The following is a 14,801-nucleotide window of genomic DNA, read 5'->3' as shown; positions in this document are numbered from 1 at the left end:
CTAAAGAAATTGTATTGGACGCAATAATGGGGCTAAAAGCAGTTGAGTCTCCTGGCCTTGAAGAAAGAGGTAGCTTTAGAGATAATGAGATGCATTGGTTATAATTTTCCAAAAATCTTTGGATTCTGGAGAAAGACCAGATAATGGAAAATTATAAAGTGACACCCCTATTCAAAAAGGAAGGGAAGCAAAAATAGGCTGAATAGCCTAGTAACTGTTGTTGAAAATGTGTTGCAATCAGTCATACGTAATTGCAGAACATTTGGAAAATCATAGTCTAATAAAGCAGAGTTAGCATGTCTTCATGAAAGGGAAATTGTGTCTATTTTAGAATTTTTCAAGGAAGTCTCAACCAGAGTAGATTGAGGAGAGCCAGTAGATGTGTTGTATTTAGACTTGCAGAAGGCATCGACAAAGTACCTTGTAAAAGGTTAGGTCACAAGTTAAGAGCCCATAGTGTTGGGGGTACTTTGTTGCTGTGGGGAGAGAATTGGTCAGGAAAGAGTGAGTGGGATAAGGGGTTCTTTTTCAGGTTTGCAGCTTGTAACCACAGGGATCGCAACTGCATACAAAAAAATTCATAATTTGGAGAAAGGAAGTGAATGTACTGTAGGGAGATTTACAAATGACACAAAAAATGGTGGAAAGGCAGAATTCAAGAGGGATACAAACAGTTTAGAGAGATATTGATGGTTAAGTAAGCTGGCAAAAAATGGTGAATGTAATGTTGGGGAAAAAGTGACATTGATTTTGGAAGGGAGAACAAAAGAACTGTATGATTTTAAATGGAGAGAAACTGCAAAATGAAGCATCAGAAAAGGACTTGGAGGTACTTGTGCAAGAAACAAAGATAGCACAGGTGTAGCAGGTAATCAGAAAGACTGAGCAGCATGATGGCTCATGATCAGCACTGCTGACTCACCTCACCAGGGACCCTGGTTTGATTTCAGCCCTGACGGACTGGTTGAGTGGAGTTTGCATGCTCTCCCTCTCTGCGTGGGTTTCTGCTGTTTCTCCCCATGGACCAATCATGTGCAGGTTAGATGAATTACAGTCACAGAGATTATAGCACAGAAACAGATCCTTCAATCCAACTCGTCCATACCGACCAGATATCCAAACATAATCTAGTCCCATTTGCCAGCACTTTGCCATTATCCCTCTAAACCATTCCTATTCATGTACCTGTCCAGATGCCTTTTAAATGCTGTAATTGTACCAGCCTCCTCCACTTCCTTTGGCAGCTCATTCCATACATGCACCACACTCTGTTAAAAAGTTGCCCCTTAGGTCCCTTTACTATCTTTCCCCTCTATGCCCTCTAGTTCTGGTCTCCTCTATCCCAGGGAAAATACCTTGTCCATTTATCCTATCCGTGCCTCTCGTCATTTTATAAAACTCTGAGGTCACCCCTCAGCCTCCGACACTCCAGGGAAAACAGCCCTAGCCTATTCAACCTCTCCCTATAGCTCAAATCCTCCAACCCTGGCAACGTCCTTGTAAATCTTTTCTGAACCCTTTCAAGTTTGACAACATCTTTCCGATAGGAAGGAGATCAGAATTGCATGCAGTATTCCAACAATGTCTAACCAATGTCCTGTATAGCCGCAACATGATCACCCAACTCCTATACTCAATAGAAGAAAGCATACAAAATGCCTTCTTCACTATCCTATCTACCTGTGACTCTACTTTCAAAGAACTATGAACCTGCACTCTAAGGTCTCTTTGTTCCGCAACACTTCCCAGGACCTTACCATTAAGTGTATAAGTCTTGCGCTCATATGCTTTTCCAAAATGCTGCACCTCTCATTTATCTAAATTAAACTCCATCTGTCACTCCTCAGCCTATTGGCCCTTCTGATCAAGATCCGATTGCACTCTGAGATAATCTTCGCTGTCCAGGGTTAAAGAAAACCCAAAGCCTTTTATCATATATAAGGAACAAGAGGGTAACTAGAGAAAGGGTTGACCCACAGAAGGACCAAGGAGGTAAGATATGCATGGAGTCAGAGAAAATGGGTGAGATTCTTAATGAAAACTTTGCATTGGTATTCAGAGGCGGAGGGACAAGGCGGATGTTGAGGTTCGGGATAGGTGTTTGATTACTCTAGTTCAAGTCAGCTCAAGGAGGGAGGAAGTGTTGTGTATTCTAAAAGGTATTAAGGTGGACAAGTCCCTAGGTCTAGATCAGATCTATTCCAGGTTGCTGAAGGAAGTGAGAGGAAGTAGCTGAGGCTTTAACAGATATCTTTGCAGCATCCTTGAAAACAGGGGACTGGAGAATTGCTAAAGTTGTAAACTTGTTTAAGAAGGGTAGCAGGGATAATCCTGTGAGCCTGATGCCAGGAGTAGAGAAGCTACTGCAGAATATACTAAGGAATAGGATATATACCCATTTGGAAGAAAATGGGCTTCCCCGTGATAGGCAGCATGGTTTTGTGCAGGGAAGGTCATGCTTTACAAATCTAATAGAATTCTTTGAAGAGGTAACAAAGTTGATTGAGGGAAAGGATGTAGATGTCATATACATGGACTTTAGTAAGATGAATGATGAAGTTCCCCATGGTAGGTTGATGAAAAAGGTGGAGACACATGGGGTTAAAGGTGGATAAATCCCCAGGACATGATAAGGTATACCCGAGAACTCTATGGGAAGCTAGAGAAGTGATTACTGGGCCTCTTGCTGAGATATTTGTATCATCGATAGTCACAGGTGAGGTGCCGGAAGACTGGAGGTTGGCAAATGTGGTACCACTGTTTAGGAAGGGTGGTAAAGACAAGCCAGGGAACTATAGACCGGTGAGCCTGACCTCGGTGGTGGGCAAGTTGTTGGAGGGAATCCTGAGGGACAGGATGTACATGTATTTGGAAAGGCAAGGACTGATTCGGGATAGTCAACATGGTTTTGTGCGTGGGAAATCATGTCTCACAAACTTGATTGAATTTTTTGAAAAAGTAACAAAGAAGGTAGATGAGGACAGGGCAGTAAATGTGATCTATGTGAACTTCAGTAAGGCGTTCGACAAGGTTCCCCATGGGAGACTGATTAGCAAGGTTAGATCTCATGGAATACAGGGAGAACTAGCCATTTGGATACAGACTGGCTAAAAGATGGGGACAAAGGGTGGTGGAGGAGGGTTGTTTTTCAGACTGGAGGCCTGTGACCAGTGGAGTGCCACAAGGATCGGTGCTGGGCCCTCTACTTTTTGTCATTTACATAAATGATTTGGATGCGAGCATAAGAGGTACAGTTAGTAAGTTTGCAGATGGAGGTGTAGTGGACAGCGAAGAGGGTTACCTCAGATTACAACAGGATCTGGACCAGATGGGCCAATGGGCTGAGAAGTGGCAGATGGAGTTTAAAACTGACAACCGGAAGCGGCAGGGACAGACCACTATAAACACCGGAGGAAACATCAAAGAAGTGCTTCGCAGGAGGCTCCCAAGCACTGATGATGTCGCCTAGCCAGGGGACGAAACGTTTGCAACAAAAACTTGCAGCTCGGCGAACAGAACCACAACAACGAGCATCCAAGCTACAAATCTTCGCACAAACTTTGAAGATGGAGTTTAATTCAGATAAATGCGAGGTGCTGTATTTTGGGAAAGCAAATCTTAGCAGGACTTGTACACTTAATGGTAAGGTCCTAGGGAGTGTTGCTGAACAAAGAGACCTTGGAGTGCAGGTTCATAGCTCCTTGAAAGTGGAGTCGCAGATAGATAGAATAGTGAAGAAGGCGTTTGGTATGCTTTCCTTTATTGATCAGAGTATTGAGTACAGGAGTTGGGAGGTCATGTTGCGGCTGTACAGGACATTGATTAGGCCACTGTTGGAATATTGCGTGCAATTCTGTTCTCCTTCCTATCAGAAAGATGTTGTGAAACTTGAAAGGGTTCAGAAAAGATTTACAAGGAAAGGCTGAACAGGCTGGGGCTGTTTTCCCTGGAGCATCAGAGGCTGAGGGGTGACCTTATAGAGGTTTACAAAATCATGAGGGGCATGGATAGGATAAATAGACAAAGTCTTTTCCCTGGGATCGGGGAGTCCAGAACTAGAGGGCATAGGTTTAGGGTGAGAGGGGAAAGATATAAAAGAGACCTAAGGGGCAACTTTTTCACGCAGAGGGTGGTACATGTATGGAATGAGCTGCCAGAGGAAGTGGTGGATGCTGGTACAATTGCAACATTTCAGAGGCATTTGGATTGGGATATGAATAGGAAGGGTTTGGAGGGATATGGGCCAGGTGCTGGCAAGTGGGACTAGATTGGGTTGGGATATCTGATCGGCATGGACGGGTTGGACCGAAGGGTCTGTTTCCATGCTGTACATCTCTATGACTCTGAGTCCAGAGTGTTCGAGCTAGATGATAGAGACCTGGTTGGGCAACAAGAGACAATAATAGTGGAAGGGAGCTTCTCAAAATGGAGACCTGAGACTGATGTGGTGTCCCACAGAGATCCGTGCTGGGACCACTGTTGTTTGTGATATGCATAAATGATTTGGAGGAAGGTTTTGGTTGCCTCATTAGCAAGTTTCCTGAAGAAGGGCTAATGCCCGAAACGTCGATTCTCTTGTTCCCTAGATGCTGCCTGACCTGCTGCGCTTTTCCAGCAACACATTTCCATCTCTGATCTCCAGCATCTGCAGACCTCACTTTCTCCTCATTAGCAAGTTTGCAGATGACACACAGATTGGTGGAGTATCAGGTAGTGAAGGGGACTTTCAGAGAATACAGCAGAAGAGAGAGAGAGAGAGATTGGAGAATTGGGCACAGAAATGGCAGTTGGAGTTCAATCCAGGCAAATGTAAGGTGATGCAGTTTGGAAGATGCAATTCCAGAGTGAACTATATAATAAATATAAAAGTCCTGGGGAAAATTGATGTACAGAGTGATCTGGATATTCAGGTGCATTGTACGCTGAGGGTGGCAACGCTGGTCAATAGAGTGGTCAAGAAGGCATACGGCATGCTTTCCTTCATTGGACGAGGTATTGAGTACAAGACTTGGCAGCCCATGTTACAGTTGTATAAGACTTTGGTTTGGCCATATTTGGATGACTGTGTAGAGTTCTGGTCGCCACATTACCAAAAGGATGTGGATGCTTTGAAGAGGATGCAGAGGAGGTTCACCAGGATGTTGCCTGGTATGGTGGGTGCTAGCTGTGAAGAGAGGTTGAGTAGATTAGGATTATTTTCGTTGGGGGTGGGGGGGAACCTGATTGAGGCCTATAAAATCATGAGAGGGGTAGGCAGGATGGATGACAAGAAACTTTTTTTTCCCCCGAGTGGAGCACTCATTCACTTGGGGTTATGAGTTCTAAAGTGAGAGGAGAAAAGTTTAGGGGAGATATATGTGGAAAGTTCTTCACGCAGAGGTTGTTAGTAGGGGCGGGAACGATAGCGTAGTTTAAGATGTATCTAGACAGATCCATGAATGGGCAGGAAGCAAAGGGATACAGACCCTAAGAAAATAGATATAGATGGAGGATATGGATTGGCGTAGGCTTGGAGGACCAATTTTAACTTTCCAAACATAGACTACGACTGCCATAGCGTTCAAGGTTGAGATGAAGAAGAATTTAAATGTGTACAAGAACATTTTCTGATTCAGTATGTGGATGTACCTGCCAGAGAAGGTGCAAAACTTCACCTACTCTTGGGAAATAAGACAGGGCAGGTTACTGAGGTGTCAGTGGGGGAGCAGTTTAGGGCCATTCATCATAATTCTATTAGTTTTAAAATAGTGATGGAAAAGAATAGACCAGATCTAAAAGTTGAAGTTCTAAAATGGAGGAAGGCTAATTTTGAAAGTATTAGGCAAGAACTTTCAAAAGCTGATTGGGGGCAGATGTTCACAGGTAAAAGGACAAGTGGAAAATGGGAAATCTTCAAAAATGAGATAACGAGAGTCCAGAGACAGTATATTGAAAGGCGAGGCTGGAGATGTAGGGAATGCTGGATTGAGGTTTTGGTTATGAAAAGAAGAAAGGATATGTCAGATATAGACAGGAGAGAACGAGTGAGTCCTTAGAATATAAAGGCAATAGGAGTATACTTGAGAGGGAAATCAGGAGGGCAAAAAGGGGACATGAGAGTGCTTTGGCAGATAAGGTTAAGGAGAATCCAAAGGCTTTTTACAAATACATTAAGGGCAAAAGAGTCTCTAGGAAGAGAATAGGGCCTCTCAAAAGATCACAAGGTAGCCTATGTGTAGAGCTGCAGGAAATGGGGGAGGTTCCAAACGAGTATTTTTCATCCGTGTTTACTGTGAAGAAGAACATGAAAGATATAGAATGTGGGGAAATAGCTTGTGACAGCTTGAAACATTGACTGTACTGAATTGTCCGTACTGTCCAGGGATGTAGGGAAGTCTTGCTGTAACTGTACAGATGAGACAACGTCTGGAGAATCATGAGCAGCTTTGGTCCCATTTTTGAAGGAAAGATATCATTTCGTTGGAGGAAGTTCAGAGAAGGTTTACTAGGATGACCCCTGGTATGGAGGGATTGTCTTGTGAACAAAAGCTAAAACTACTCACTTGAGGTGAGAAGAACAATAATAATCTCATTAAAGCATATAGGATTCTTCAGGGACTTTACAGGGTAAATGCTGAGAGAATGTTTCCCCACATTGTATAGCCTAGGATCAGAGGACATAGCCTTCAAACAAAGGGTGCCAATTTAACACTGAAATGAGGGGGAATTTCTTCTGAGGGTTAAGTGTCTTTGGAATTCTTCAGAGTTGAAAGGGCAGGAATGTGGAAGTATATCAATGATTGCATAGATTCTTGTTATTCTGTGTGGTCAACATTGATTTCCATTATTTGGTTGATTTAAATGATGCAGAACACATTGGTCAGAATCTGTGCTTGTGTGTGCCACCATTTCTTTTGGCCAGGTAATTTATTTTACTCAGCTCAAGCAAGAATCAATTGAAATGGACATAGGGTCATAATCATACAACTCGGAAACAGACCCTGCAACCCTGCAGTCCAACTCGCCTGTGCTGACCAAATGTCCCAATCTGATCTAGTCCCATTTGGCTCATTTCCCTCTGAACCTTTTTTATTTATATACCTATCTAGGTGCCTTTTAAATGTTGTAATTGTACTTGCCTCCACCACTTCCTCTGGCAGCTTGTTCCATACACGCACCACCTTTTTAAATCTTTCCCCTCACATCTTAAACCTATGCCTTCTGGTTTTGGACTCCCCCATCCTTGGAAAAATGTCAATTCACTCTATCCAGACTAGAATCCTCAAATGAGTTGCAAAACTAAAATTCTACAAATGTTCACCATCCAACGTATAAAATATGAAAATGTTGGAGGTACTGTCAACAGATCAGATAGCATTAATGGAGAGAGAAAGAATTAATATTTCAGATCAATTACATTTTATCAAAGTGAATGTTGCAATTTTAAAGTAGCCACGGAGGTTTGGAGAGGGGAAAAGAACAAATAAAGGTTGTCATCGTGTGTAAGAAAGGAGAGTCTGAATGACGTTGGAGAAGAGATGTGGAATTTTGGAGTCTAGCAAATTGGATTAAGAACTGCTTAACATAGAGAAAAATATCAGAATTGAGGGCAGTTTCTAAGAGTAAATGAAACTGGATGGCTGTGTCCCATGGCATTCTTCTCTGGAATCATGACTGTTTGCTAAGTCCACCAAAGGTTTTGACATAAGGCAGCTAGAAGTGTTTTTCAAATTGCAATTAATTGTCCCAAATTTTACAATTTTGAAGTCTAAATGAAACTTCAAATTGATATTAACAACTTGTGAAATACCTAAAAACGTAAGCTGCAATGCAGTGTTAATAAAGATGATGTCACATATCTATGGTCAAAGGTCATTAAGATTGTGATATTTGGAAACTCAGGTAAAAAGGAGATGGCTATGAACAAGACTACCTGCTTGTGTGCTAGATAAAACTGGTTATGCTGAATTGCCTGTTCACATGCAGTTTCCATGTAATATAACAACACCTTGTTTCATCAACATCAGCTTGTAGTATCATAGAGCCAAATAATCAAATGTACTGTGACTAACTGCCCAGATATTTATTTTACTTTAAAATTTTAGTGGAGACACTGTTATTTCTAGATTAATTGATGCCAAGGTCTGAAATCAATTTTAAGATCAATAAACTGTAATTCCAGGAGGAAGGCTTTTTTTAAAATCCTCTTTCACGATCCAGGAATAATTAATAGGACCACAATGTTAGTGTGTCTGAATTATAAGTTGTTTCAAATAAAAGAAAAATACTGCATGGTGGAAATCTGAAATCAAGCATAAAATACTGGAGAAATTCAGCAGGTCTGGCAGCATCCACAGAGAAATAGTTAATGTCTCAAATCTTAATATTTTTCTTCAGAACAATTTGCTGTTTCTCTCTTCACAGATGTTGCCAGACGTGTTGAATTTCTTTAGTGTTGTCTGTTTTTGTTAAATAAATTGTATTTCTATTATTGTTCCCAGATGCTTATTGCATTCGTTGATCATTTCTTTCCCATGACAAACTTGGACATCTCAGTTCCAATCTTACCTTTTCCTCCTTGCTGTTTTGATATTGTTTACTTTGAAAATTTACAGTTTCAAATTTACATTTCCTATAATAGTTACCTTGGAATTGTCAGTGCAGTTGAACAGTTTCTCAGAATTCAGTCATCTGACCTTAAGAGCAAACTTCATTGGAATGTCTCCCTTGTTTTGGTACATCCCAGTCAAGGTTTAGATGGATATTCATGTCCACTTCTGAGAGCTGCTAGTTTTTAATGCCTATTTTTTAATGGAGCTTGGCGTTTTGTTGACAGGTCTGCAGAATGGCTTTCAGGTATTAAAGCCAAACACCTTTTGAATTTTTCTGAATTTCGCCATAGCTATTTCCACATCACAAATATTACCTAAAGCTTGGGTGACAGTTGAAGATTAACACAACCAAATACAAATTTGCTCCCTTTTAGTCCCCTTTTATGATCTATACATCACATTTGCCTAACCCCCAACATCCCAGAACTGCTGACCTACACTAGCTCCCAATAAAGAAATGTGGACACTAAATTTCTTAACCTTGTTTTCATAATCCTCCATGTCATAGAGATGTACAGCACGGAAACAGACCCCTCGGTCCAACTCATCCATGCCGACCAGCCATCCCAATCCAATCCCACCCACCAGCACCCGGCATTTTCATCCTGCCTCATAACCCTCCATATCTCAGCTCCTTGAATTCTAGCTTCTTGTACCAAGTTTAATTTCTCTCTTTGTGGTGACCATGCCATCAGTTGCCTAGGTCTGAAACTCTTGAGTGCACTCCCCACATTTCTCTGCCTGCCTACTTTTTTCCAATAAGACCAACCTGTAAAGCCTTCAGCTTCTATGAAGTTTTTGGTCATCTGACCAGTTACCTCCTTATTTAGGTTGATGTGAAATTTTATTATATAATGTCCTTGTGAAGAGCCTTGGGACATGCATTGTATTGAAGGTGATATATGTTGTTGTAGGAGCAAATGTGGCCAGTGAGACTCAGATCAACAAGGAAAGATGCCCATACGGTATTGCAATATGGGTGACAGGCTAACTAACACACTATATCCCCTTCAAGTCTTCCCCTTACCAACTTTCTTATTAATGGAATAGGAGTTTCCAAACTGGTTAAAGTGTTTTTTCTCAGATGTTTTCCAATCAAGATTAGCCCATAGAAGAACGAACTTCTTCACTCTGTGTCACTCATGGTGACTGTGGAATTATTGCCTTGTGAAAGGAATCTAATGAGCGCCTCGAAGAAGTGTGTGTGTAAGATAATTACCTCAACTGAAGCGATTGGTGTGACTTCATCAAGCTGTCTATGAATGGCATCAAAGCCTTTAAAGTGGATTGAAGTTCTTAATGATCCGTACACATTTCTCAAATGTTAGAAGAAAACAACTCTGAAACTATTGGACTACAAACTGAGACAGTTGTGCTTGCGTCAGTGCAGTGAAATTAAAACTGAACTACAATAATTTTCACTTCTCTGGCGTATTTAACAATTTGTGAGGAAGTATATATAAAAACAATATCAGATTAAATTAAAATTATACGTTTTTTTCATTTTTTTAAACTTTTGTTTTATACATTTCTGTCAATTGAAAAAGTTACTTCAAATGTGAGCATGCATTGAGGTCCTTTACATAGCTATTAAGCAGTGTGATTAGGATCCTTTCCCAGCAGTAGTAATCACTAAGCCTTTCAGATGGCTTTTAAAATGTGGTGTCAAACGAACAAAGCCTGTTTTATATGTTCTACCCGTACTCATACTGGTTGGTTTTCAGTGCTCCGTTTCCTGGTTCTAAATGTGGTAGAACCAATGTGAATGGCCTGTAAGTTGTGTCCTTGTCGAACTTTCCCTCTTTTTTTCGGAAAGCTCTTTTGTATTTGGCACCCCTTAACGGCTCAGCCAAGACTGGGAACTTCCAGAGTAAAAAGTGATAAAACCTTCATACCTAGAATTGTAGGGCAGATATCAACCAGTTGCACTGGAAGAATTGCATACCACTCATTTCCTCAACACACTTCAGGATTCAAGGGTGTTAGTATTTTTAAGTGATACGTTTGGGGAAGAAAAATATATTTAGAGGAACCCAAATTAAACAGGGAATGTAATAAAACGTTAAGTAGCCTGAGAGGCACATTGTTTTGAAGATCCAAGTCCATTTTATTTGGAATCTAAAGTGCTGGATTTCTGCAGAGGATTCATTTTAGTTGTAGTATGCTGTTTTTCCTATAGGGAAGAAATGGTACTAGAGTTACTGGAGCTTTTGGCACATAACATGGACTTGGATCACTTAATCCATTGTGAATAAAAGCATAACTCAAGATGAGGATTGGTGAAGTTCTATCCTGATGGTGCCTTTTTAATATAGTAGTTTTGTCTTCAGCATTGCAGAATTGAGTAACTCTGTCTCTTTTTCATTTCAAAACAGTGAAAATAGTCTGATATTTCAAGTAATTATGGTGTGAGAAAGCTTCCATTAATTGTTTTTAATATGTTAATGGAGGGATGGAATTGCAGCACAAGCTGCTGTACAAGTAGGCCTGAGGACAGTGATGTTTTCTGTTGTGGGCCAGACCAAACCCCCTCAAAATATACTAAGAAGATAGTCCAGACTCCAAACTTTTCTTATTTTATGCATTGCATAGGCGTTGCATTACAGATGCAATTCAACTAGTGAAATTACTCAGAGTTGAGCAAAACACACTTTATTTTACGCTACAGTTAAAATGCAAACAAAAAAGAAGTGGAAAGAATTGACTTAACAGTAACTAACAAATGCTTAACAGAAAAATAGATATATTAGCTACTTCTAATTAACTGTTCCATTATAGTTGTATCCCATAAGCACTTGTGGAAAAGCAAATTTAGTAAAATTGTCTCATTTACAATTCTAGCAGCAGGAATGGAATGACCATTTTTAGCTATAACAGAGAGAGGAATAAGAGTTTCCACATCCATTTTCAATACCCCAACAACTGCTGAAAGCTAAAACTAAAAATCATGGTTCTGTGGGAGCTTGACCCCACCCCAACTTTAAAAAGAAACCCCAAGGCCTTGCAAACTGTTTACTCTATTGGCTTTGAGCAGACTGCTCAATACCTCGGTCTCAACATTTCTTCATTTTAAAAAAAAAAGATAAAATACATTTCTTAAAGCCATAGAATCATCTCACTTCTTTATAAAGCCGCAAATTACCAACCTCCCCTGTGCTCCCATTGTAATGCTTCAGACTGCATGACATTTCCCTCTGCCCTCAATAATAAATGGTCAGATTAAATATAGTGGTAAAATGTAGAGCTGGAAAAACTGTCCTGCTGTGTGTTTTCAGCTCCACATTTTATCAATTTGTGATTTCCAGCATGTGTGTCCTTACAATCTCCAGGTTAATATTGTGCCTAATCCATCCAGTCACTCTGAGGATGAGCACAATACATGAACTCTTCTTTACTCTGCTCTTTCTTTGGAAGAAAATATCTTATTTTCCAAGAACAGATGCAAACACAGTTTTATAAATTGATATTGGCTTTTTAAAAACCCAATTCTCATTTCAAGCTTGTTGTAACCATGCAATTTCACTTCACAGTGAAACCAATCTGCTGAGTACTGATGTTGAAGAGATGGAAACTGAAGAACTAAAGGTAAGAAAATAAGCTCTTTCAAAATTGTTGAGGATATTTGCTATTTTCCGCAATGTAAAAGATTCCCTTGGAAGTAATGAAATACGTTGGGAAAAACTTGAGTGAATGTTTATTTTTTGTATTAAAATTGAACTTCTTTAAATGTCTTTTTCAGATTTTATTTATTTATTTATTGGGTTATATAAGAAATAACAGCAGTTTTGGAACTGTTAAGAGGACTAGAAAATTTAGGCTATGGAGAAGAATTGGATATGCTGGAGCACCAGAGGTTGAGAGGAGAATAGGTTAAGATATGTAAAAAAGGTAGATGGTGGTTTAGATCCAGTGGATCGGAGAAACCCATCTCCCTTCGCATAAACCAAATCATCCGCCGACATTTCCGCCACCTCCAAACAGACCCCACCACCAGGGATATATTTCCCTCCCCACCCCTCTCTGCCTTCCGCAAAGACCGTTCCCTCCGTGACTACCTGGTCAGGTCCACGCCCCCCCTACGACCCACCCTCCCATCCTGGCACTTTCCCCTGCCACCGCAGGAACTGTAAAACCTGTGCCCACACCACCTCCCTCACCTCCATCCAAGGCCCTAAAGGAGCCTTCCACATCCATCAAAGTTTTACCTGCACATCCACTAATATCATCTATTGTATCTGTTGCTCCCGATGCGGTCTCCTCTACATTGGGGAGACTGGGCGCCTCCTAGCAGAGCGCTTTAGGGAACATCTCAGAGACACCCGCATCAATCAACCAAATCGCCCAGTGGCTCAACATTTCAACTCCCCCTCCCACTCTGCCGAGGATATGGAGATGCTGGGCCTCCTCCACCGCTGCTCCCTCACCACCAGACGCCTGGAGGAAGAACGCCTCATCTTCCGCCTCGGAACACTTCAACCCCAGGGCATCAATGTGGATTTCAACAGTTTCCTCATTTCCCCTTCCCCCACCTCATCCTAGTTTCTAACCTCCAGCAACTCGACTTGTCCAGACTTGTCCGACCTGCCCAGCTCCTTTTCCACCTATCCACTCCACCCTCTCTTCCCTGACCTATCACCTTCATCTCCTTCCCCACTGACCTACTGTACTCTATGCTACTCTCTCCCCACCCCCACCCTCCTCTAGCTTATCTCTCCATGCTTCAGGCTCTCTGCCTTTATTCCTGATGAAGGGCTTTTGCCCGAAACGTCGATTTTGCCTGTTCTCGGATGCTGCCTGAATTGCTGTGCTCTTCCAGCACCACTAATCCAGAATCCCTTTGGAGAATGGTCAGTAACCAGGGATATAGACTAAAGGCATAATACTAGAGGGAGTTGAGAATTTCTTTTCGACTAAAGTGTGTCAGCTCTGGAATTCATGGCCTAAAAGAATGGGAAAGGTAGAAACTTTCATTGTAACATTACTTGAATATGCTCTTGTGTGGCTAAACTTGTAAGAATTTCCACTTCCCTATGTGCCACAGTATATTTGTCACCTGGATAGATTTCACTCTTATGCTTTCAACCCAAAGACAGTTTGACACTTCAGTGCAGGAATTTGGAATGCTAAGTTCTGTGCACAAGTCTTTGGAACTAAGGTGTTTTAACGGATGTTGTGCAGTGTGCTTGCACTTACACCACATTACAGAAAATTTGGAATTTCTAAACCATGCAGTTTTAGAGTTGGAAAGTCCACCTGCAATATTGATTATTAAAATGTATCCCACAGTAATTGAACTTCAGCCCAAATACCCATGCTGTTTTAAAAGATTGTCTAATTATTGGACAGCAAATTGAATTTTTACTTGCTGTTTCAAATTGTTTTGAAATCCATATTGTTCATGTATCCATTCACTGCAGGAACTTGTTTAATTTTGATTTAGTCTATTTAATCAGATATAATTATGACAGTCGTCTTCATCTTCCTTGTCTCCAAATATAAAAGTGTAGGATCTCTGTGTGATAATTTCTGTTTCCCATTTTTTAAGATGATTGTCCCAGGATTGTGCACACAGTTGTAACTTCAATCAGAGTCCAAATCTGGAAATCATAGGTGCAAATAACCACAGTAATAGCGTAATCATGGGTATTTCTCTTGTTAAAAAATGGGAAAACAAAATTTGAGGTTTTAGTGCAGATGGCAAGTTGATGAAATGCATTCAAGATTGTTTTATGTAGACCAGTCTGTCCAGGAGCCAACTTGCGGGGAGATGACTTCACGTCTTGTGTAATGAGACAAGGTTAATTAATGATTTTGTAACGGACATCTGGGGAAGCGTGATCATAACATGAAGGAATTTTTATATTGAGTTTAAGTATGACTTAACTCAGCCCAAAACTCTAGTCTTAAACCTAAAAAGTACATTATATAGGAATGAGGGACTGATTGAAAATGGTAGATTGGAAAACTAGATTAAAAGATTTAATAGTAGTAAGCATTGGTAAATAGCAAAAAATATATTGTATCTCTACTCCCTAAAGGGAAAATGTCTCTGGGAAAGTGGTCTGCACATAGTTAGAGAAATCAATATTAAAGGAAGGGGATTATATTGTTACTTAGAAAAAAATGAAATCTGAGAGATTGGGAGAATTTTGGAAATCCACAAGAAAAATGATTAAGGAAGTGGGCCAAAGGAAATTGGCAAGAGTCTTT

General features: G+C 40.7%; 1 protein-coding gene across 9 annotated transcripts in view; it reads left to right on the top strand.

Annotated features, from left to right (window-relative positions):
- senp6a (SUMO specific peptidase 6a) overlaps positions 1-14,801 on the top strand; it is a 169,613-nt gene that overhangs the window by 42,251 nt on the left and 112,561 nt on the right. For all 9 annotated transcript variants that reach the window (XR_015758485.1, XM_043696247.2, XM_087991503.1 and 6 more), the window contains one exon: positions 12,122-12,176. Coding sequence is in view for 5 of the 9 variants with exons in the window: in XM_043696247.2 (XP_043552182.2) it covers positions 12,122-12,176 (55 nt within the window). In the remaining 4 variants the exon portion in view is untranslated. The remainder of the gene's footprint in view (positions 1-12,121; positions 12,177-14,801) is intronic.

Source organism: Chiloscyllium plagiosum, unplaced genomic scaffold (genome assembly GCF_037043375.1).
Source record: "Chiloscyllium plagiosum isolate Xiang-an unplaced genomic scaffold, Cpla_swu_hap1 HiC_scaffold_10, whole genome shotgun sequence".
NCBI lineage: Eukaryota > Metazoa > Chordata > Chondrichthyes > Orectolobiformes > Hemiscylliidae > Chiloscyllium > Chiloscyllium plagiosum.
The sequence above is the reverse complement of the archived record's forward strand: the minus strand, read 5'-3'. Positions and strand labels throughout refer to the sequence as shown.